General features: G+C 39.2%; 2 protein-coding genes across 6 annotated transcripts in view; one reads left to right on the forward strand and one right to left on the reverse strand.

Annotated features, from left to right (window-relative positions):
* Window positions 1–1,275: 1,275 nt before the first annotated feature.
* On the forward strand, window positions 1,276–16,382 carry WBP11 (WW domain binding protein 11). 5 transcript variants are annotated; one of them, XM_005866790.2, is made up of 12 exons: window positions 1,276–1,460; window positions 2,708–2,852; window positions 3,604–3,635; window positions 4,770–4,863; window positions 7,266–7,462; window positions 8,363–8,496; window positions 8,924–9,185; window positions 9,738–9,867; window positions 12,154–12,255; window positions 12,672–12,962; window positions 13,954–14,136; window positions 15,381–15,814. In XM_005866790.2, exons 2-12 carry the CDS (start codon window positions 2,789–2,791, stop codon window positions 15,812–15,814), a joined length of 1,923 nt encoding a protein of 640 aa, XP_005866852.1. In that variant the 5' UTR covers window positions 1,276–1,460; window positions 2,708–2,788. The 5 variants fall into 5 exon arrangements, with proteins under 5 accessions (XP_005866852.1, XP_005866854.1, XP_005866853.1 ...); XM_005866792.2 differs by lacking the exon at window positions 1,276–1,460 and adding an exon at window positions 1,471–1,680; XM_005866791.2 differs by lacking the exon at window positions 1,276–1,460 and adding an exon at window positions 1,966–2,063.
* Window positions 16,383–25,289: 8,907 nt separating this feature from the next.
* LOC102262693 (histone H2A.J) overlaps window positions 25,290–25,716 on the reverse strand; it is a 1,389-nt gene continuing 962 nt past the window's right edge. Inside the window, exon 2 of the mRNA XM_014540139.1 lies at window positions 25,290–25,710. Coding sequence (XP_014395625.1) covers window positions 25,447–25,710 — 264 coding nt within the window. The 3' untranslated portion in view covers window positions 25,290–25,446. The remainder of the gene's footprint in view (window positions 25,711–25,716) is intronic.

A 25,716-nucleotide genomic window follows, 5' to 3' on the forward strand; every position in this document is an offset into this window, starting at 1 on the left:
AAAATTATTAATAAGCTGTTGATGCAAGAATGTGTTTGTTATAGTTGATTCTTGCATCCAAATTCAAGAAATGTCTTGAAATTTAAAAGCCTCAGCGTATCTCAAAAAGTAAAAGCTAGATGAAATACATTAATTTTTCAAAAATATTCATTTTCTCTTCTATCATTGATTTTTAATATTAGTTCCAAAATATCACAATTTAGTTCACCTTCAATATTAAATATTTTTGTTGTTTATTACCTGGTTTATAAGCTATAAACTACAAGATCATTTTACTGTTCTTTCTGAGACTCAAGTCAGTCTAAAACCAAATCAAGAATTTCCTAAAACGAAGGTTAGTTCAGATAAAGGACCAATCTTAAACAGCTAAGTGCACATTTAAATATTCTACTAAACATTAATATCTCCACAAGTATTTTAGAATATTAATAACGGATTGTCGGAATTGACCTATATCTAACATTTTCCTATAAGGAATATTCAGATTAAGATCCGAAATAAACAAGTGTATTCTTTAAGGGGAGAATTTTTTAAGTATTTAAAATTACCTTTAAGAGGAAATGACAGGAGTCTTAGAGAAAGAGCGGATGGAAGAGAAAGAAAGAACCTTCGACCACTAGAACTAAGGGAATAATCGCCTACGTGTAGTGACATCACACGGGATTGGGGGCTGGTGTCGTAAATTTAAAACTGACAGTACATGTATCCCCATACTTCCCTTCCAAAAAGTAATCCTGTAGACCAGCAATCTGGGACTCCGATAAGGGCACTGATTCATTCGCTCATGTCTACAAACAACTACTGAACTTCCAGACGGACATGACGCTGGCAAAACACAGTAGCAAATATATATATATATTTTTTTTTTCGGGGATTCGTTTCCAAACAGATATTCCTAAAAGATCAACACTAGCTTCGTCATGAAAAGAGAAAAAAAAGAGTCCCAGAACCTATACAACTCCGGGACGCAGAAACACCATCACACACTTCTCAGTGTTGAATCCGCCGGTCTAAAGCAATCAATCAAGCAACCGGAATTAGGTTAGAATACCTCGGGCCCAAGAGGCAGGGCCGTCTTCACACCAGCCAATCATATCCGAGCTGGCTCGATTTCTTATTCCTATTGGCCTACAGAAGTGTCGATCAACTTGGCGTCTTTGTACTGCGTAACTTAGGGCGGGCTCTAAGCAGATAACCAACAAATTGGGTTCTGTCTTGGAGCGGAAGCGACTCCAGCCGTGGAGTCCTTGGTTACGCGCTACATTTCCAGGGCCGAGAAACGCTGAGATCTCAGGCCCACGGGGAGAGGAAGTGACGTAGGGACGGTGGCGGGGCGCGAGGTTTCAAGATGGCGGTTGCTGGATAGCTGACCGGGAGCCGCGGTGAAGGCCCCTACGAAGGGAAAGAGGCCGAGAATCCTCCCCTCCCGGCTTCTCTCAGTCCCAGAGCCCAGCAGAAGTGTGAGTGTGCGGGATCGTCCCCATCGGGTTTTTCATCTCGCCCGTCTCTTCCAGGGGCCCGTGCGGTCGCCGCGGGGACGGTAGGCCCCTTGGCCCCGCTCTTCCTCTCCGCGGTTGGGGTCTGCTGGGTCACGGACTGACGGGATCCCCGAGCCTGGGGCGGAGCGGCGGACTTCGCCCGGGTGGGTTAGCGCCGCCTCCGGTCTGTCCACGGTGATCGGTAGGTGGCCTTGGGCTTGGTGTCTGCACCTCGAGTCGGGGTCAACCGTCGCTATGGTTGCGGCAGTTGCCGCCGTGGTGACGGCTGGCGGGAGTGGGCTCCTTCCCCGGGAGCCGCTTTGCCTGGTTAGCGGTCCCTCGTGGCTTTGTGGCCCGGTTTCCCCGTCGCCTGTGCTTTAAGACGAAACAGTCGTGTGCGCAGACCGAAGCTCCGCTGCCTTCAGTAAAAATGACTGTAAATAGCCTTCTGGTTCCGCAGGAGCCCGGGGAGGCCTGAGGGAGGAAAGCCACGCAGGTGCGGCCGTCCGCGGTGGGAGAGCGGGTGCTGATGCCCGCTCTGCTGGCTTCCGCGGCCCCGGGTCGGAGGAGGAACCCCTTCACCGGGTAAATTCGGTGCCGCCGGGGCGTTTTGCAACCTTTGGCAGAAGTCGGGGCAATTGAACACTTGCTGAAAGAGGCACTGACTGGTCATACCTGATAAAATCTTTATAAAGAAGGAAAGGTGTCATTGTAAGGTCTACTAAAATCTCTACCTCTGGCCTGTAACGTTCCCCGTAAAAGGTTTATGGTTTTGCTACGCGAGCCCTGGCCATTGTGTGTGTGTATATATATGTGCTTCTAGGTTAACACTTTTAAAATGCTTTTTCAGGCCCCTCGGAAGCTTAAGGACCTTCGAGGGGCCACATTATCGTATTAACTATCCTGAAACCCAATCATAGGTATTTTCCTCGTCCCACCCCCTTTGCTTTCTCCCCCCTCAAATGTCCTGGTGCTCACATTCCCTCCTTAATTCCAAAGGTATAAAAGGGACTGCAAAACTGTCATTACATGGGGGGAAAAAAGGAGACATGTGTAATACTCTTTGTAATACTTTAAGCAATAAAACAAAATTTAAAAAAAAATTGTTATGAGAAGAAAAAAAAAAACTGTCATTACCCAGAGCAATGTTGAGATCTCGCTGCCCGGCAGGCAGGTCATCAGTTTGGCTCAGATAAGCTTCAATATGCTCTTGTACAACTTTTCTACAGGTTTGGACATTCTTATGTTGATCCTGGTAGCTTTGGTGGTGTTTTTTTTTAATAAACAAGTGAACCATACAGATTGTCAACATGGGACGAAGATCCACATCATCCACCAAGAGTGGAAAATTTATGAACCCCACAGACCAAGCCCGTAAGTATCCATTAATGAGGATGCTGAAGAAGAGAAGCGGTAGAAATTGTAAGCGTTAGGGAATCTATTTCATGATGTCCTAATTACAAGATCAGCAGTGCTAGGAGTCAGTTGGGTGAAGTTATCCAGTGTTCTGTGGGCACATGATTAACACTTCAAGCATACAAAAGAAATTCACACCCCTATTTCTAATTTGATTGAATTGCACAGTAAAATTAGCTTAAAGCAGTGGTTCTCAGCCTTCCTAATGCCGCGACCCTTTAATACAGTTCCTCATGTTGTGGTGACCCCCAACCATAAAATTATTTCCATTGCTACTTCATAACTGTAATTTTGCTACTGTTATGAATCGTAATGTAAATATCCGATATGCAGGATGTATTTAGGCGACCCCTATGAAAGGGTCATTCAACCCCCAAAGGGGTTGCGACCCACAGGTTGAGAACCGCTGGCTTAAAGCTTTTTGTATTTAGAATTTTGAACAAATTAGTTTTGCAGGTTCTTTAATATTTCATGGAATCTTTTTTCTTTGTGTTCCTAATTCTTAAGAAAACAAAAATAATGTTGATATTTTTAGTTGGCAAAATTAGAAGGGTGCTAGTAGCATTCAGTAGGTAGAAGCCAGTGATGCTGCTAAAGAATCCACAGTGTACATGACAGCCACACACAATATGAATTATCTGTGTTGAGAAAATGCTATAATAATGGTCACGATTTGAAAGGTCTGTATTCTCTCTTTCTCTTTCTCAAGGAAAAGAAGCTCGGAAAAGAGAATTAAAGAAGGTATGATTTCAGATGATCAAATTTGTCACATCTTACATTTGGGATTGGTGGATTTTAATATGACATTTTTAATTATTTGCCAGAAAATATACTTTATACTTCTTATAATAAGCCATAAAATTTACTAATCCGAAATAACATATAAATGCTCCTTGACTTAAGATGAGGTTACTGTTATGTCCTGATAAATCCATCATAAATTGAAAATATCTTAAGTAAAAATGCTTTTAATAGCTTAGCCTACCTTACCTTAAACATGCTCAGAACACTTACATTAGTCTACAGTTGGGCAAAATCATCTTGCTGCTGCCCAGCATCATGAGAGAGTATCATACTGCATACGGCTAGCCCAGGAAGGGATCTAAATTTGAAGTACAGTTTCTACTGAATGCATATGACTTTGGCACCATGGTAAAGTCATACCATGGGAAGTCAAGGGCCATCTGTACTTGGAAACTGAAGTAAGTAACCTTGCAGGTAGCTCACAAGGTGTCACATTGTTTACTTATTACCTTTCCCAGTGAGCTAAAGAAATACTTTTGAAAGTAACTTTTTTGTTAGTTATTATAATATACTAGTTTGTTAACAGCTACTGAACTAGTGAATGAAAATAAATGTGATGCTGAATTGTTCATTTTCCTGGTTTTGTAGATGATGAGTTTGTGATTTGTAGATGATGAGTTTGTGCTTCCCAGAATAAGGAAGGGTTTACTTATTAGTATCCTGCCTTAGCATGTTGAGAAAATGTTAAGATTTTAATTCGTTTCAATTGTGTATTCTTGTTGCATTGTTTAGCATTAAAATTCTGCAAAACTTTACTGGTATATAATTTTAGAATGTAGCTGAAACCTTTGTTTATTAAATTAAAAAACTAAAATATTTTAAGTGACTGCTTTAGGTCTCACAAATACTTGCCTCAGAAAGCACATCTAATAAATAACAATTATTTACCTCTTTGTCTAAATTTGAAACATTTCTTTAGAGTAAAAAGTTACATAGTTCTGTTTCTGGTGGTTGAAACCAGATCAGAAACCAAGAAGTTCAATCCCAGTTTAAATAGATTCTTGAAACAGATTGAAATAAAAACTCATGAGTGTCCAGCTTCTTGACATACTGCTCTTTCCTTTTCCTAAGAACAAAAAACAGCGCATGATGGTACGAGCTGCAGTTTTGAAGATGAAGGATCCCAAACAAATTATCCGGGACATGGAGAAATTGGATGAAATGGGTAAGAATTTATTAAAGGGCTAGATTTTATGGCAGGAATATCAGTCTGATACACAAAGGCAGGCAAGCAGATAATGAGTGAAGCAGAGCAGGCATAAGAAAAACTAAAGCATGGTGGCATTTGACCTTTGAATTAGGTTTTAATATCACAACAATATGGGCTGGTGGGGAGTTAATTGTAAACTGAAGATATCATCTGGAATAAGAGGGAAGCCATTATTTAGCTTGCGCTTATTGTTACAAGGTAATAAACACCCACATGGCCAGCTCATTGTTTTTGAGAGAAGACAGAAATCTGGCTTCTGAAATCACCTTGGGGTTTTTTGTTTGTCTTGTTTTGTTTTTTAATTTTGACAGTTACCGAGTAAATCTATTAGGCCCCATGAATATATTAGTTTCCCATTTTTTCCAATGAGATGATCCAAAGATACTTGACTACTTAGTAAGGATGTAGCAGAAATCATCAAATACTTAATATCAATTACCATATTGGGGTCCCTCCCCTTTTTTTTTCACATTTTATATTTTTATTCAGTCTCTATAGGAATCTTCATTATCACTGCTTTGTCATAACTGGAATCACACGAGGTACCTAGATGTTATCTTTCCTTGCATCTAAGGTAGATAGAGAATCATGTGTGATTCTGCCACTGGAAATTTATTCCAATCACAAATACTTATTTTCTTAATATTAGAACATGGGATTTTTAATTTTTCTTTTAATAGAAGTTTCCCAACATGCAAAATTAGTCAACTCCTATGTGCTTTTCAGCTGTCGGGTTTTTGCCACTCTTCTTCCTCTGCCACTTTTTTTTTAAAATATATTTTATTGATTTTTTACAGAGAGGAAGGGAGAAGGATAGAGAGCCAGAAACATCGATGAGAGAGAAACATCAATCAGCTGCCTCCCGCACACCCCAACTGGGGATGTGCCTGCAACCAAGGTACATGCCCCCGACTGGAATCGAACCAGGGACCCTTCAGTCCCCAGGCTGAAGCTCTATCCACTGAGCCAAACCGGTTAGGGCCCTCTGCCACTTTTTTAAATTACATATTAAAGTGATCCTTATAAGTTTTGTTTACAAAGGTGCCCAAAATATTTCAGTGTTTGCCCAAAAACAGTAAGTTAAAGAATTACAGTGGATCTCCTTGATGATGCATTAAATGGGGGTCCAAAAAAAATCCAGCTTTATGTGCATGCAGTATTACAAGCATTCTAAAGTAATTTGGCAGAGCCTTTGCACTAACCTGGGCAAGAGTTCTGGGCCAGGCTGCATGATGCCAAATCTTTCCCAGTTCAGCTGTAACTGATCCACTTGTTGCCTCTGGTCTAAATTCCAGTAAGGACAAATGCTGTCCCCAGAGTATCAGGATATTACCTACTAAATGATCCTACATTGATTTAGGAAGTTTAATCGCACCAGGAATACTATGGTGTAAGACAATACCCTCTGGTTTTGAATAAATTGACAAGGTTAATAGTTAATGAGATTTAGGGAAGAAGATAATTAAACTTGTTATTCTTTAAGGAAAAGGGAGAAGGGAACACTATATCTGCACTCTAATTACAATTTAGAAAACTCAGTACAAACTAATTTAATCAGAAAAAAGAATTTATACATTGACTCCCATAATTTGGAAATCCCTGAGGGCTGCTGACCTCAAAAATCCAGATATCATTATCAAGCCTATTCGTCTCTCTCTGGTCTTTTGTGTTATCTTTATTCAGAATACTGCTAATGAATTTCTTGGGGTGGAAGGTAGAATAAGTATGGGAAATGAATGGTGGTTGGGAGACAAGGCCACACACAGATAGCTCTAGGTTTATTTCATCTCATCTCTTCTTGTGAAAGCTTCTCTCTCCCACATCTGCATTTTAAACCTCAGACAGGGATCTGGCCCCAGTTTGGATCGTGTACCATTTGATCTCTGAGTCAGTCACTGGCAAGGGTGATGGAGGGGGGCAGGTCTGACTGACCAGGCAGACTTGGGAAGAGAAGGTTATATGGTAGCGAGACAAAGAACACCATAGTTAAGTGATGAGCCAGACACTAAAGTGCCTAAGATCTCAGAATTAAATGACAGAGCCAGGGATATAGGTCTCTCTGGCTGACACTTACCTATATCAAGTTATTAGCATAGAGGAGTAAAAATTGATTTTTATTACAGTGATGATGGAAATTAATTAGGTGACATTTCTTAGGAAAATACAATAAATGGCCCTCTTTAAAAGGTGTAATTTTCACAAGTATCTATTGCAGTTCTTTAGAAATTGTAGAATATATCTGGTGCCTAGCTCTCTTTTAAAAATGTTACCATAAAAATTTTTTATTAAATCATGTTGACAACCTAAATGAAGTGACCTTTTTGACTTTAATTCCATAATCTGCTCTTTTCTCTCAGAGTTTAACCCAGTGCAACAGCCACAATTAAATGAGAAGGTGCTTAAAGACAAGCGTAAAAAGCTGCGTGAAACCTTTGAACGTATTCTACGACTCTATGAAAAAGAGAATCCAGATACTTACAAAGAATTGAGAAAGCTAGAAGTAGATTATGAACAGAAAAGGGCTCAATTTAGCCAATATTTTGATGCTGTGAAGGTAATTAAATTTCTTTTGAAAGAGAAACTAAAGTGTTATATTTAGATTTGCTCTTAAACCTGTTAATGGGAGAATTGATTGTTGAACTAACCTCTTACTCTTGGCAATTTCTTATCAAACTGAACATATACAAGAAAAATTAATCCATCTGCCAACACAGTAATAGACAAAAACTGGAAATTGCTCAGGTATTTTTAAATATCAAAAACAAAACATACCAAACTTCTGTAGTTATGATTCCATTTGTATGATATTGTAGCACAGGAAATAAATTGTAGCGGCAATTGTTTTGGGATAGCATTAGGGATTAACTGGGAATTAGTATGAAAACATGCCTTTGTCAGAACTCATTGAATTTTAAATGTCATTGTAAATTTTGCCTCAAAATAAAATTGTAAAAAAACAAATGCTATAATTTTTGTAAAGTAGGTAGTATGGGTCCCATTTACAGAAAAAGAAAACTAAGATAACTTGCTCAGTCATGCAGCTAATATGTGACAGAACTTCATCAAAGTCAGACTAATTTTAGAGCCCAAGCTCTGCCACTGGAAGTGTACTGTTAATTCATATGTGTTATTTATCATACAGAATATTAAATATGGTGACTTTAGTACTAGACACTTAGACAATTGGACTTCTCTAAACAGCAGCTATTTCAAACCAAAACCAAAAAGAATTCATTGATACAGGGAGAAAAACAATTGGGTATGGTTCTTTTAGAAGAGATAGATTTTTTTCAATTTATTGACAGACTGGAAATATTGATTAGGCCTGTTCTTATTCTGTGACATTTATGTTAGGTGAAAAGCAAATCCCAAGTTATTCAGCTAACACTGAATTTTTAGTGTCGAGTTTGTGGATTACTCTTACCCTTCAACTAACAGATTCTCTCTGTTGCAGAATGCTCAGCATGTGGAAGTGGATAGTATCCCTTTGCCAGATATGCCTCATGCTCCTTCCAACATCTTGATCCAGGACATTCCACTTCCTGGTGCCCAGCCACCCTCCATCCTTAAGAAGACCTCAGCCTATGGGTAGGTTGTAGCATAATCAAATTGCACGTATTAAAAGCACCGCTGGACTATCTAGAGCAGTGGTTCTCAACCTTCTGGCCCTTTAAATATAGTTCCTCATGTTGTGACCCAACCATAAAATTATTTTCGTTGCTACTTCGTAACTGTAATTTTGCTACTGTTAGGAATCATAATGTAAATATCTGATATGCAGGATGGTCTTAGGCGACCCTGTGAAAGGGTCGTTCAACCGCCAAAGGGGTCGCGACCCACAGGTTGAGAACTGCTGAAGTAGAGCCAAAATTAATGCAGCAGGAAATAAAAGACAATGTGAATATAAGCAGCATCTGAATTGATTAAAAATGAAATTTTAAAGTTCCTTGGAAATTGTTTAGAAAAGGAAGTAAATACCACTGTTAATGTGATACCTATAAAATTTTCTTTACAGACCTCCAACTAGGGCAGTTTCTATTCTTCCTCTTCTTGGGCATGGTGTTCCACGTTTGCCCCCTGGTAGAAAACCTCCGGGTCCACCCCCTGGTCCACCTCCTCCTCAAGTCTTGCAAATGTATGGCCGTAAAGTGGGCTTTGCCCTGGATCTTCCCCCTCGCCGACGAGATGAAGACATGTTATGTAGTCTTGAACTTGCTCAACGGGGCCATGATGATGATGTTTCCAGCACCAGTGAAGATGATGGCTATCCTGAGGACATGGATCCATCTTGTTCACCACCCTCAGAATTTGGGAAATAAATAAGGATACCATATACATACTAAAGGATGGATAAATCATAGGATCTAGCCAAGTAAAAGCATCAAACATAACAAAGCATAGAACTGTTTATTGTGTTTCAAATTGGGCTATTCTTAGAAATACCACTTACTACCAATTCCCTAAGACTTAGCTATCTGTTTCCCTTTCAGCTTTGTCATCTGCGCTGAGTATTATTGTATAGTCACAGTGATTGTGTATATGTGTATGTATACAACCTTCTAAGTGTAATTTATTTTCAAATTTGAATTTTAACTATTGCCAAATGAAAATATTGTCAGACCATCTGAATAGCTGAGATCTACACAAATTTTTAAAACAATTAGATAATTGTGTTACCTAATGAGCATAATTTTCTGTGTTTCGGAGTATCAGGTAAAGGAGGATCCAGTCATATTACGTGTTCCCTGTTCCCTCCTCCCTTTTCAGCTCAACGGGGTCATGATGATGATGTTTCCAGCACCAGTGAAGATGATGGCTATCCTGAGGACATGGATCAAGATAAGCATGATGACAGTACTGATGATAGCGACACTGACAGATCAGACGGAGAAAGTGATGGAGATGAATTTGTGCACCGTGATGATAATGAAAGAAATAACAATGAAGAAAAAAAATCAGGTATGTGCAGATGAAAGTTCCATGGTATTGATCAATAAACAGGACACAGATTGAAGGTCCTGATTTATTAATTTATCTGTGGAAATAATTGTGAGCTCCTTGCAAGGAAGGATCATAGCTGTATTCTTTATATCTCAGCTGTCTCAAAGTTCTTGACACATACTAAGTACTAATGGATGTAATATAATAAAAATGTCTATGTAATAAAGTTCACTTTTGGGGGAAAAGATAATAGCTATTCAACAGCATAAAGATGTACTCATGGGCATGTACAGGAAAGAAAGGATAAAAACCACATAACTATATTGGGAAAACCACATTCACATTTTTGTTTTCTAATAAGTCTATTTAAATATCTACATTTGAAGCCCTTTAAATTATGTGTGATCATAGTATATTACATGAACCAGAACCATAATTATACAAATAGGCCTTTGAGTGGAGTCATGACTTAATGGAAACAGGTTATATCCATAATGTATGTTATGTGTTTGATTATTATAAATTCAGACTGAGTTATGTGTGATTTTAAAAAGTAACTGACATTCATCAAGAAAATTTCAACCATTGTAATAGGTACCGAGCATTATAAAATGTATAATGCATCACACCCCAATAGTCTTAGAGCTTCTTTTGGAATTATTTTTGTAGCCTACACTTCTGTATTTATGTTTTAATAAGACTACCAATATTAGTACTTATAACGATGACAATTTTTTCTCCTGTTTCTTACGAATTATGGTTGCAAATGAAAAAGCTAGTTTAAAAGGGTGGCTAGAGAGAACTGGTAATGAAAAATTATGGGGCACCCTTACTATGGAGCTAGTACTAGAAAGTAGAAAGCCCTTAGAGCAGCGGTTCTCAACCTGCAGGTCGAGACCCCTTTGGGGGTCGAATGACCCTTTCACAGGGGTCGCCTAAGACCATCGGAAAACACATATATAATTACGTATTGTTTTTGTGATTAATCACTATGCTTGAATTATGTTCAATTTATAACAATGAAAATACATCCTGCATATCGGATATTTACATTACGATTCATAACAGTAGCAAAATTACAGTTAAGAAGTAGCAACGAAAATAATTTTATGGTTGGGGGTCACCACAACATGAGGAACTGTATTAAAGGGTCGCAGCATTAGGAAGGTTGAGAACCACTGCCTTAGAGCCACAGCTGCTCCCATTTCTTCTGGGACCTTGTGATCTTTGCCTTATTTTCCTCTTTCTGACAACTGGTTTTTTTAACATGTACTTATCAATGCACACTTGGTGATCAGTGCATTCATTCAGATAATATTTACTGAGTTTTTACTATATGCAAGGCATTTTTGCAGACACTAAGGATGTAGTGTAAACAAAACTAAAGCCCGCCCGCATGGAACTCCTATCCTTTTGTAAATGTTTACCAAGAATGCTCCTAACACTGCATCATTTCATATGACATTGAAAAGTGTCTAGTGAATAGCCTTTTTGTCAGTTAAGAAGTTCCTTCTAGTTCTAGTTTTCTAAGAACTATAATAAATACTTTTTAAGCATCTGTCAGAATGTTAAGTTTTTTATTGTAATGAACTGCATTATGGCTTGTCTAGGGTAAAAGACAAAAGATTTACATTATAGCTTTGTGATGTTAAACCATCTTACATTTCTGGGACCAATCATGGGTTTACAATTTCCTTTTCTTTTTTAAACTGTCATTCAATTTGCTTATATTTTATGTTGGCTAGTAGGTTAGTTTTGGTATCATTTATGATATCATTTTGATATCATTTAGTATTATGCTAGTTTCATGAGTTCTGGATAGCATTCCATCCTTTCCTATGCCCTTTTACAGGAAATTTTTGTAACGTAATGTTTGGTGAATTTCTTTGTAAATATCATTTTAGCCAGGTGCCTTTTAGTGAGTAAATCTTTGACTACCATTTTTATTTAGTCTGGTCATACCACTTCTTTTACCAATTTTAGTAACTTATATTCTTAAAAATTGTCTATTTTTATCTGGGTGTTCAATTTTATTGGCATAAAGATGTTATTAGTATTATTGAAGTTGGTTTTTTTTTAATCACTTTTAAGTCACTATAGCATGTATTTACCAGCAGTTGGCACTTTATATACTACCTTTAATATGGCTCTCTCTATCTGTGCTTATCTTCTGCAAAGTTTTACAGGAAATTTACAGGCAGCATTTGTGTCTAGTAATTTAAGGCATATGTTATTTAGTAAGCATTTATTGAATTTTGTTGATGCCAATTCACCCCCCTTTCTCTCCCTCCTCTGGCACCTTAGGTCTGAGTGTACGATTTGCAGATATGCCTGGGAAATCCAGGAAGAAAAAGAAGAACATTAAGGAGCTGACTCCTCTGCAAGCCATGATGCTTCGAATGGCAGGTAAGGTAGGGAAAGAGTAGTGAATCACCTTTTGGTATTTCCTCATGCCAGTTTCTTTACATACGTTTTCCCAATTAGTATCCCATCCACCCTGAAATAAGTAACAAATCCTCATTTTACAAAAGGTAAGGTTTGGAGACATTAAGGTGCCCAAAGTTACACACAGCTAGTAAGTGGTTGAACTGGCATTTAAATCCAGGTCTGTCTTGTTCTAAAGCCTGCTCCACCATGCTGCACCAGCACAGAAGAGTAGAATGCCACTTGATTCTTCCACATCTTAGGTATTTTATTGAAGAAGCCTATTTGGTTGTTAATTTTAAGAAAGCATTTATTGAGCATATGTCTTCAAGCATCACTCTTTTACAGGCTGTAAAAAATTAGTCAACTCCATTTACCTGGTTTAAAATTTCTTTCAGGTCAGGAAATCCCTGAGGAGGGACGAGAAGTAGAGGAATTTTCAGAGGACGATGATGAGGGTGATTCTGATGACTCTGAAGCAGAAAAGCAGTCACAAAAGCAGCATAAAGAGGAATCTCTTTCTGATGGCACATCTGCTTCTTCACAGCAGCAAGCTCCCCCACAGTCTGTTCCCCCTTCTCAGATACAAGCGCCTCCCATGCCAGGACCACCTCCTCTTGGACCACCTCCTGCTCCACCTTTAGGGACACCTGGACCACCTACGGGCCTTCCTCCTGGACCACCTCCAGGTAAGCATTTCCATATTATGAGTAAATAATTAAGTCCACATGTGGTTAGAGTGAAGTTACTCCAAAAAATATATCATTAGTATTGATGTTTTCTTATTTATCCTAGCGCAATTCCTTAAGAAATCAAGGATTCTCAAAGGATAGATAAGTGCAACTGGTTTATTCTTCCAGCATTGTTTGCAACTTAGTTTTCCTGATACCCATCTTTTTCTCCCAAGATCTTCCTTTTTCATCATTCTTTAGTTCTGATTCTAGCAGGCAGAATCTGGAGTATTTAACCAAGAGTTTATTTAATACTACTTTTTAATATGACAAGTTGGCCCCATTTAAAATTGGTAGCCAGTGGTACTAGAACACAGTAAATATTATCTTATATCCTTTGGTTTGGGGATTATTGGATGTCAGTGTAATCTTTATAGTTAGAGACGAAAGTGTTAACCAGGTCTTTGGCTTAAAAATATAAAAAGTTTATTTACAATATGAAACAATGTATAGGACTTCTTGGCTTTTCATGATTTTATTCCTTCTCTACAGCCAATTAAGTTTTCTTCAATTGAGTTCATCTTTTTCCTATGGTCCAAAGCAAAATGACTTATCTTATGTCATTCTCAGTGGTCCTTGTCTTTATCTTAATGAGTTTCAGGAGGTCATTAAAGCACTTTACTCTATAGTCCATTTTCAGCTCATGTTGGAACCATTTAAAAATTCTTCTCACCTTCATATGTTTCCAGCCCAACAGAGCTGTGATTGCGTATCCTTTTGGTCAGTGCTGGGAAATAAAGAGGTGATCCGAAAGAAATTCAGTACCCTGTCTCTGGTGCTCAGATACTTGTTGGATGAATTCTGCTTCCACACATTTCAATCAGTTTTTGAAGTTATCTGATTTCAGGTTAAAGTGATAAATCATACCACATTTGAGTTACCTTTATTTATATCATAGTTACTGCTTGATATATATTTGTTTGACATGAATTTATTTTTATCTTTTCAGGAGCTCCTCCGTTCCTGAGACCACCTGGAATGCCAGGACTCCGAGGGCCTTTACCCCGACTTTTACCTCCAGGACCACCACCAGGCCGACCCCCTGGCCCTCCTCCAGGTCCGCCTCCAGGTCTGCCTCCTGGCCCTCCTCCTCGGGGACCCCCACCAAGGCTACCTCCCCCTGCACCTCCAGGTAAAGCTTTTGATTTCCAGAGTGAACACTTGTCTACTATACAGGGTGGGGCAAAAGTAGGTCTACAGTTGTGATATGCAAACACAGTTTATTCTTGTAGCATTATTGATTAATTATTGTATCATTTTCTATTCAACCAACTGTGAACCTACTTTTGCCCCACTCTGTATATTTTATTTGCTCTAGGACATATTTTCACATTTCAATAACCTGAAATGAAGGGGTATCTTAAAATGGTGATTTTAATTGCTATTATCCTGGGTTGAACTTGAGTTCTTTCATAAAGTATTTGCATCATTTCTGCCTGTCACTTGAGGGACTCTCTAGCCAGAGACCACTTTGGATTAAACTCTCCATTTGAGTTTTTAGTTCTTCATTTATAATTGTAGTGATTCCATACATCTACATCGGTACCAGCTTAAAGTTCAAAATCACAAGGGTGGTGGTGTTTTTTTTTCTCAACCCAGTATCAGTGCTAGATATGCATTTCCTTGTGTTATTATGTGTGGCAAGTGTAATTTTGGTTTACTGCACTGACCGTCCCAGTTTAATATGAAGGTCTTTTACGCCCCCAGCTTGGACATTTTTTTTCCCTCTCTTAGTTGTATATGGAATATTTATGAGTTTGTATAAGCCGTAGCATCTTAGATTTGACAAAATTTGGTACTTAATATTCATTCATAAAAATGGCAGTTGAAGAAAATTAAACCTGCTATTCTTGGTAAAATGTTGATGGTATGTCTGAACCGTCAATGGAACTTCAATTCTTTTCCAGGAATGGTGACATATTGTGATCAGTTACAGTATCTTATTTCCCACTCATGGAGTTACCATTTTGGGGAGAGGAGTGGTGTGGAGATCAAACCCCAACCTTGTCTACACTATACAGCTAGAATAGACTCTTGAACTGTCAAATTTGAAATTTAACTATTTTTAAATCATATTTGAAACTAGTTGGTGTTTTCAGTTTTACTTTCTATTTTAAAGTAGTACATTGTTAAGAGAAGAAAATACTACTATTAGTATAAAATACAGACTAAAGGTGAATATTGTTTTATAATAAATAAATAAATTCCTTACTACCAGAATATATTCAAGTTTCAAATAGTAAGCATGATTTCAGCTTATTTTATGTAAATTTTCCATTTTTTTAAAAGTTGTCGGCCTGTTTTGTAACACCTTAGTCACAGTTATATTTTATTAGTTCCTGTCGTGTTCATCAGCCTGTTTTCTCCTTCATTTAGGTATCCCTCCACCTCGTCCTGGCATGATGCGCCCACCTTTGGTGCCTCCACTCGGACCTGCCCCACCTGGGCTTTTCCCACCGGCTCCCTTGCCAAACCCAGGAGTGTTAAGTGCTCCACCCAATTTGATTCAGCGACCCAAGGCGGATGACACCAGTGCAGCCACCATTGAGAAGAAAGCCACAGCAACCATCAGTGCCAAGCCACAAATCACTAATCCCAAGGCAGAGATTACTCGATTCGTGCCCACCGCACTGAGGGTCCGTCGGGAGAATAAAGGGGCTACTGCTGCTCCCCAGAGAAAGTCAGAGGATGAGTCTGCTGTGCCTCTGGCCAAAGCAGCCCCCAAATCTGGTCCAACTGTTCCTGTCTCAGTACAAACTAAGGATGATGTATATGAAGCTTTTATGAAAGAAATGGAAGGGCTGCTGTGACAACTTTTGATGCCCGAACACACTTCTGTTCATATCATTGGTTCGTGGAAAAAGAGGCTCTTAGGAAACTTAGGCAAAAGAGCTACTTTTATTGTCAGGGTATTTTCTAATTTCAGTTGAAGGAATATCTTAAAAGTTTAGCCTTGTTTGGAATTCACTGCATACAAGAGAGGGTATTTCACTCAGGCTAGGTTGGTTACTGAAGCAGTTCTGCTGCAAACGTCCATTCCCTTTCATACCACCACTTTCGTCCCATTTCTTCCCCTCCAATCCTTTGGAACTTGTGATCTGGGGCATATTTGTTTTTGATTCTCTTGTGTGCTGTGGGCTCTGGAGTAGAGATTTTTGGGGGGAGGAAACAGTTTCTTTTACTCCATCTTGCCTTTTGTGTTTATTTTTAATATTTTCTTGTAAATATTTTGTAATATTGTAGTGAAATGGATCACAACGTCATTTCCTAATACCAAGCAAGACATGTGGGAAGAAAATGTACAATTCCTTAATTAAAATTATTTCCCACTGACCTAAACTTTTGAGTGTTTCATGAAATAAATGTTCTACCCCAAGATCCTCTGAGTTCCTAATAATGTATAAACATGTTATCTTTTTTATGATCAGAAAAGTACCTTGGGTTTAAAAGTACAGAATGAGAATCTTATTGAAAATGAGATTAAACTAAGTTTTAAAGTTAAGGGATAAAGAAGAGAAATAATTATTTTCCCTCAGAACTACCTTGTTGACTTTTAAAAAATCGAGAGGTGTTATTTATTGCTAAGAACATATTTAGTCTTATCCTCAAAGATGACACTTCCCCCAGAGCTTTGTGACCTGATTGAATGGCATACCTTTTGAAACATTTTCAAAACTATTAAAAAATCAGAAAAGGTTACTTTCTTTTTTGAATGTGTTGAGTTTATTAAGCTTTTCTTTATAAAAGCACATACAATGAATAAGAATGCTTAATGATGTTAATTTGCATTGATAATATTTTATTTTCAAAGTGCTTTAATCACTAACTCATCTACCCTGTAATTCTGGGAAATGAGTTTAAAAGATATTTTCCCCATTTTAGAGATGAGAGTATCAAAGCTGAAACGCTCATATGATTAATCCAGTGGCCCAAATAGTGTATTCCATTGGCAGACACACACATGCCTGCACACACACACACATAATGAAACAATGTATGCATTGCATTCAGGCTAGGCATACCTATTCTTACTTTTCATTATATCTTAGATCCCTTTCATGTGTATCTATAACGTAAAAAATAATATAAGATTTATTGAATAATGTATGAAAGAGGGAGAAGTCATTGAATATATGTACAATAAATTGTTAATACTGTAAAACTCAAAATAGTGTTTGGCACATGGTAAATATGTGTTTTTTAGAACTATATTTGCATTTCAGAATGAGACCTATGGCTATGGGTAGGGGATAGATGGACTCAAGGGTGAAAGACCAGGGGTGGGAAGACACATTAGGAGACCACTGCAGGCCGAAGATGGAGAGTACCCAGACAGCACAGGAGGGTGGAAAAGAGTTGAAAGATCTATTGCAGAGCTAGAAAGCACAAGACTGGATTATCAATTTAATGTAGGGAGTGAGGCAGAAGAGAATAATTTAAGGTCTCCAATTTAGGGTTTAGGTTGTGGGTAGCATCAGTAGGGAATAAAAGGTGTGAAGCTGTAGAGGAAAAGGATGGTAGAACAGCTAACATAGGGTGTTTACTGTGTGCCAGGCATACTGCAAAGTTTTATGTGTATTAATTTAATCCTTACCCAACCCTGTGAAGTAGCTACCCATCATTTCCTTCATTTTACAGATGTGTTAATTGAGGGGTGTAATGAAGGGAATGGGCCCAGTTTGGGACAGGCTGCATTTCAGATCCCTGTGAGATAACCTCATGGAAATCTCAAGTAGGCTGGTGAAGTATGAAGCTCAGCAGGCAGGTAGAGGATACTATCATAAACACTGAATGAGAGAAAATACCAAAGGGAAAGAAAAGTGAAGCAGAAATTATAAATCACTGATAATAGTGATTGATTGAGCTCTTACCATACACGAGTCACTAACTGCTATATAATAAGGAATTATTACCCTACTTTTTAAAAAAATATTTTTTTATTGATTTTAGAAAGAAGGAGAGGAGAGAGAAACATCAATGATAAGGAGAGAATCATTGATTGGCTGCCTCCTGCATGCCCCCTACTGGGGATTGAGCCTGCAACCCAGGCATATGCCCTTGACCAGAATCGAACCTGGGACCCTTCAGTCCACAAGCCAACAGTCTATCCACTGAGCCAAATGGGCTATGGCTCCCTACTTTTATGAATGAGAAAACCAAGGCTTAGTAAACATACATAAATGTCTAGATTTTTATTGGGTTGAATGTTTTTTATGACAACTTTTTTTTTAATTATATGACAAGTTCAAATCAGGATAACATCGATTTTTATTTGGACTGGGCAAATGAGAAGCTGGATATTGGAAGAAGGGAGGAAAGTAAGGCCACCGCATTTATTTAATATATACATTTAAATATATAAGTATATATAAGTATGTAAATTTAAAATTATTAGAAATATATGGATTACCATGTTAAACTAAAATATTGTTACTCTATATGAAGACACACAAAAAGATAAAATCAAGATGAAAAGTCCCTTGATGAACATGAAAACAAGGGGATGTTAGAGGACTCAGATATTTAAAGTACATAAATGTGGAACTGAAATACCCATGGACAGCAGCTCTCTTGCATGGTGCTCAGACACTGCAACATTTGCTTTGAGATGTCTGTCTACTTCCACTCCTCAGCAAGCCCTCTTCTCCGTGTCACACGTTTTCCTTTAGCTGTTGAGAAAGGAGGAAGCAGCCCATGAACAGGCCTGGACTGTTAGCAGGCACTGGTGTTGCTAGGAGTTGGCCTGACACAGCTACACAGTGGTTTATTGTGGAAATTTCCACAGAACACCAATACCAGACAAGGCCATTCTGCGGCTGTGAAAAATCAAAACAAGCACTCTGCAATCATGTCTGAACACAAAAATATGAAAGTTGTCCAAAATACAAAACTGACCAAACAGACCCCTATGCTGGCCAACATGCATTAACATATGCACCAATTACAACTTTAGCCTCATTCCATTTCTTGCATCTTATTAGAGGTATTTACCCAAATTATAGGCTTCCCTCTATTCCCAACAGCATGCAATCCTGGGCAAAGCCCCAAAGTTAGTGAACACAAACCCAAAACCTATAATAAATCCCAATACCCTCTTAGTGAAACACACCACACCTCCCCACAGTATGTATTCTCTCTTGCTGCAAAGAGCAATAAACCCAACTTGTTTAACTACAGGCATGTTCATGGTGGTCTTTGGATGGAAAGCATAGATGAAAGCAGATTCATCTAAAGCAGTGGTTCTCAACCTGTGGGTCGTGACCCCTTTGGGGGTCGAACAACCCTTTCATAGGTGTCCCCTAAGACCATCGGAAAACACATATATAATTACATATTGTTTTTGTGATTAATCACTATGCTTTAATTATGTTCAATTTGTAACAATGAAATTGGGGGTCACCACAACATGAACTGTATTAAAGGGTAGTGGCATTAGGAAGGTTGAGAACCACTGATTCTAAAGTACTCATTGCTGGGACCAGGACTCTCAACTCATGAGTAGCATGAATCTCTGTATGAGGTGCCACCTGCTCAGGGCTGGGAGGTTAAATTCATGCTGAATTGAGTTTCTGTATTTTGTTGAAGCACTTCAATGTTGAGTTTATTATGTATCCCTAGGAATAAGATCTCCCAGAATTTTTTGTCTGACCAGTATTCTTTGGTAAAACTGTTTTTAGTCTTCCCTTCCCTGTTTTCATTGCTTGTTAGCTTGTTTAATATTTAGTGTTGTCTGTAAGAGGCAAAGTCTGTAGGAAGAAGATGGACATAGGCCTGAAAAGCCTGTTTCTGAGCTGATCTCCAAGAGCTGAATATTTCAGAAGTTCTCCTCAGACCAGTGACCTTAGGACAAACTGTTTCAGGTGGCCATTTTAACTCTAATAGACTTCTTCCTCACTCTTGTCTTTTTGTTCCTGAGAACTGGTTTGTTTAGTTTTTCTCTGCCTGGACCCATGGGTAATGACTGGCCATTGGCCAAGTTCTGGGGATCAGAAATTACACATCTTTACAAGACATCATTATTTCTCCTAGTTAATCTAAAACTGCATCTCTTCCAGGCCAAACACCTGCTTCCTTTATGTCTACTCATTATAACAGTAATTTGTACACCTATCTCTTAAATAGGCACAACTTCATCAGGGATCTTTTGGAATTGCAATGGTCACTTAAGCTTTTGACATGAACAAGATAGTTTATTTGAAAAGTACTTAACAGCAAAAGCAAATAAGCCCTCATGAGCAGACTGCCTGTCTAGTTCGTTTAAAAGAAAGATAATTTTGTTCAATGTAGGGCTTATCCCTCCTTCATTTCCATAACTGGAATTAAGTTGTGCTGGCTTTTTAATTGCATGGCTTGATAAAATTATCAAGGACCCAAGTTACTATCCAAATGTGCTGTCATTCTCTTTCATGCATGCACTAGTGGCCCAGTGCACAGATTCATGCACATTGAAATTAATTAGAAGAAATATTTTAATATCACTATTCACCCTTTTTCTATAATAGAAGTGTCAATCAAATTCATGATCAACAATGACGGATTGAAACACACGCATGCGAGCCAGCGAGAGCTTTATATGTATTGTGCATGCACGAGTCAACATTTATTTTTAAATTGCCAGTGCATGTCATATGTACCAGCCAGTCAATCAGTCAGTTGGATGGTTGGATGGATGGACGGTCAGTCACTTAGCCTTTTATATATATAGATATAGATATACATAGATATATAGATAGATATAGATATAGATATATATAGATTAAAATCTGTTTTTCAACACCTAAAATTTTCTTCTCCTTGGAGAAAAACACAAAATAAAGCTTTACCAGTGACAATTTCATATCTGCATGAAGCCAGCTGGCTTCCTGTTTTTTCTTCTTGTTTGTATGTTTTCTGTTCCTCTTACTCTCCATTTCCCTCTATTGAGATAATAAACATTATCTGCTTTATAAAAATTTAGTTTTAGAATGCTTAGCATTCTAAAATACCTACAGTGCCTTTATGATTTAGTAAGTTACCACTATTTCTATAATTTTTTTAAAAATTAAACTTCATTAAAATGTTTAAAAAATATATTCAACTACATGGAATGATAATGTATTTTAAAATGGTTCTTTATGAATAATCTTCTCATCGTTTATTAAGACAGTTTTAGTTGTCACCATGTATTTCTGTAAAGAGTAAAAGTGTATATATCCATCCCGATGCCATTAGTAAAGTGAGCCAGCTTGTCAGCATTTGCTGTGTGGGAAAATGTAATAACCTCTAAAGAAAGGTTTCTAGTTGTATGTGAAAGTATAAGCAAATTAGGGGCTATCAAGGAGTGCAGTAATCCAAATGGTGAAAAATATCCCTTCACACTCTGTCTCCTGGTGTCCTTCAGGCCATGTCCTCCCATCTCCTTAGTGACTCCTCTTCCTCTGCCAATTAGATCTCACAGATCCTCACATCCCCTGTTTTTTATACTTTCCCTTACATATCTATACATATATTCTATATACATATATGCCCTCTGGATGATTTTGTCCACTCTGACCATTTTTAATCATGACTCGCAAATTTTTATCTCCAGACCAGACCTTTCCCCTGGATTCATTCACATCCAGCTGCAGGTATTGCCTTTTGACCCCCGTGCCTTTGTGTATGTTGCTTCTCTGCCCAAAACACCCTGCCAGGTCAGGCTAACTCTTAAATCTAGACTTTACACAGATGCCACTCTCCCTAGCAGGCTAAGGGACACAGGTGTCTCTATTCCCTGTTATACCAACACCCTAGGTATCTCCCTTTCTTTACATGTAGCCTTCTAGATTATAATCATCTTTTTATTGTATTATAACCCCATTTTTCTTGACAGTGGTTATCAATCATAGGTATAACACACATCCACAATAAGTTGTTGAGCAAACAGGTTCCAATTTTAATCTGCATGGTGACTTAACAAATCATTAATTCCAAACTAGATTGTTGGGGGCGGGGGGGGGGATGCAAATTAAGGTTCATAAGCGTCAACTATTTATTGCACCTTTTTCTATTTAGATTGAGTTAGGGACATCCTGTAATTAATAAAACAGCCACTAAACTTATGATTTTCTACCAGAAAAGTCACAGGATTGTTAGAACGACATGTTTAACTATATCAATAGGTCCCATAACTACTGCTACTCACTCTAAATCCATTTTCCCAAAAAATAAAAATAGTTACTATTCACTCAGCACAGTTCTATATGGAACACTTATTGCTCTCATTCACACTGTCTCATTGACTCCTCTCCAAAATCCACTGCAGAGGTCGGCAAACTCATTAGTCAACAGAGCCAAATATCAACAGTACAACGATTGAAATTTCTTTTGAGAGCCAAATTTTTTAAACTTAAACTATATAGGTAGGTACATTGTTATTAACTTAATTAGGGTACTCCTAAGGCTTAGGAAGAGCCACACTCAAGGGGCCAAAGAGCCGCATATGGCTCGCGAGCCGCAGTTTGCCGACCATGGCACTAAGGTAAGCTGTATTGTTATGCTCACTTAATAGATGACACTGAGGTTGAAAGAGACTGAGTAACATTCCCCAAGTCATTCAACTAGTAAGGAACAGGATGTATTTGAACCTGTCTCATTCCAGAGAACTTGAGTTCTTAAACACCATGGCATATGACTTTTCAACCACTGAAAGGGGATTTGTGAAGAGTTTGCATGTAGTAGGCCAGTCATCAGCAATTATGAAGACAGACGAAACCTTTTGATTCCAGGCACACAAAACCAAACAGACCAGTTCTCAGAGACACAAAGACATGGCTGGCCCTGCAGAAAAACAAATAGGTTCTGCCCAAGACACAGCCTGTCCCACTGACTGGCTTATCTCTGCAGGAAAGACATGTGCCTATAAATACAACTGTGGATTACAAATCTATTAAAAATCAGAATTCAGGTCCCATCAGTTTTTGTACTGATTTCTTCCATATGGTCTTGTACTTGAAGAAATATTGGCCTTTTAAATAAGCAACCATACATTGGCAAGAGCCGTTCGCTCATCAAGGGTCACTGGCAAGAGCCGTTTGCTCATCAAGGGTCACAGGCTGAATTGACTTGGCAGGAGGTATGCATTTTTCGGTTAATAAATTATTCGGGTTAAAAAAAAACAAAAAACCTCAAAAACAGAAATGACGAGGGATTGATTGAACCTTGCAGCAGGGGAAGTAGTTCAGGAGAACCTAAGAATTTCAGTGGCAAGTGGAGGTGGGGTGGCAGTCACTGCACCTTGTATCTTGCCTGTCTTACCTTTCAAGTAGCAGGGTTCAATGGACAGACTCCTGTGAATCTTCAGAGGGGAAAGAAAAGTGGTGTGTTTTTTATTATGTCTTGCTGGCCTTCATCCTTATTTCTTCACCATGTTGGTAATAAACCTCAACTGTTTCAGGAAATGAAGACTTAAATGTCACAACCAGCACTTGATTTTTTTTTTTTCTCCACTGCCTACCATGTCCCCAAAGTGGTAACACTGAGAACTATCCTAACAATTGGGCAGTAAAATTCAAGCAAAACCAAAAAATCTTATTAGTGATGGTTAGTTATACTTTAATCTAAAAGGGTAAACTCATATTCTGTAGGAAATGGTACTTCTTTTAATTTACTGAGTGCCTAATATATGCCTAATGTGTGTAGTAAGTGACCAATCTCAGTCCTCAAGGGGGTATTACGACTATTTTACATGAGGAAGCCTTCTGGATGAAAGGTGAGGAGTGGGATAAGTAGGTGGACATCTGGAACCTGTGCATGGTACCCTTGGGGTCTAATCTCCCCAGGAATTAGGAGGCAATAATCTGCTTAACCTAAGTGTGTGTGGCCTGGCCTTTGTACACCTCAAAGATGACCACATGGGAAAAGTAATCCCAACATTTAGTCCACAGCAGTGAAGTGACACAAGTACTGTAAACAGAAGCTGACAGCGAATCCTTTCTCTGACATCTGTTCCTTCTACTGTCTTTAGTCATCAAGAAAAACAAGTGAACTCCAAGAGAGTAGTTGACTTCATTTACAGCTGTACTCCCATCACCCATCACCTAGTACTGAACATGGCATACACAGATGCTCAGCAAGTACTGGGGAAGAATAGAGAAAGTCCATATGGGAAAATGGGCCAAAGACTACTAAGGATGAAGACATACTCTTCTTTTTTTTCCAGGAACTTTTCAACCCTGACTCACAGGAAAAGATGAATTCAAAGAAGTGAAATATAAATTGGGATCTTTGTTATGGGCCCTAGGGGCCAGCATGAAGCTTGCAGAAAAAAGATGAAATGGAAGGGCCAACCAAGGACAGAATAGGATTGCTAGTGTTTAACTTTTAAATGTGAATTCTTGACCTGAGATGTGTTTGCTCCTGCACTTAAATCATCTGTCCTTACCTTTTCTCACATCTCACATATTTATTAAAGCATCTCACATGTTTATTAAAGCATTGCTTTAATAACATACTTACATAGGCATGGTTGGCCTGAGGCCATTACTTCAGGCCAGTGGAAGAGCAAAAGGGATTTCAAGCAGGCTAATTGTTGTTATAAAGCAAAATCAAACTTAACTACATTTCCAAAGGGGTATAATATGACGGAGACAAGAACACCATGAAGCTAGAAACTTGGGAAAATCATTTTAAAAGCTCATAAGCATATGTTACTCATGACTAAAGGCGTTGCACTGTTACGCAACATGAGTGTCAGGGGAACAATTTTCCAACCTCATGACTCATGCTTCTGTATTACACACAATACTGGGTGTTTCCTTCATTTTAAAGAAATGTGAACACAAGCATGTGTATAAAAATACCTGATATCCAAAGCATGCCAACAACAGCTAACAGGCTAAGAAAAATTTAAGCTGACACTGTGTCATCAGAGTCCTTCTTCCAAGACGGAAAGTTACTCCGCATTTTGAAAAGTACGACCGGATAGACAACTTCCTACCCTAGACCAGCTGGGTCCACCCCGTCTCTTTTCTATAACTGGTCTCTGAACTGCCCAGATAGGGCAAGAGAGCTACAGCGTGGGAAGAGGCCATACAAATAATTGCCCCCGCCGCATCCACACCTACAGAGATCTCCTTCTCCTTTGCCTGAAGGCGATCAGGGAGCGCTCCCAACTCTGCCCCACCAGGCCCGGGGGTGCCCCCAGGTCTCCGATCCGCCCGTAGCGCCTCCAGAGTGACCTGCGGACCAGAGCCGATCGATCCACCGGTACCTGCTCCAGAGCTCTCCGGCGGCAGGCCCCGCGACTACACAGCTCTCTCGACCACACGATTTTCACCGACTTTATTGGCCCCCGACCCCGGTGGGCCCCTCCGCAGCCCACCTCCCCGCTAGATGGCGCCGGGACCCTCCTGGGCATTAGGCATATTCACACACTGCGGGGCGGCCCTGAGAGGAGCCTCTGCTCGGGGTGCCGGCGTCGGGGTCACTTGCTCTTCGCCTTCTGACTCTCCGTCTTCTTGGGCAGCAGCACGGCCTGGATGTTGGGCAGGACGCCGCCCTGCGCGATGGTGACTTTGCCCAGCAGCTTGTTCAGCTCCTCGTCGTTGCGGATGGCGAGCTGCAGGTGCCGCGGGATGATCCTGGTCTTCTTGTTGTCGCGCGCGGCGTTGCCGGCCAGCTCCAGGATCTCCGCCGTCAGGTACTCCAGCACCGCCGCCAGGTACACGGGCGCCCCGGCGCCCACCCGCTCCGC

Source organism: Myotis brandtii, unplaced genomic scaffold, assembly GCF_000412655.1.
Source record: "Myotis brandtii unplaced genomic scaffold, ASM41265v1 scaffold237, whole genome shotgun sequence".
Classification (NCBI taxonomy): domain Eukaryota; kingdom Metazoa; phylum Chordata; class Mammalia; order Chiroptera; family Vespertilionidae; genus Myotis; species Myotis brandtii.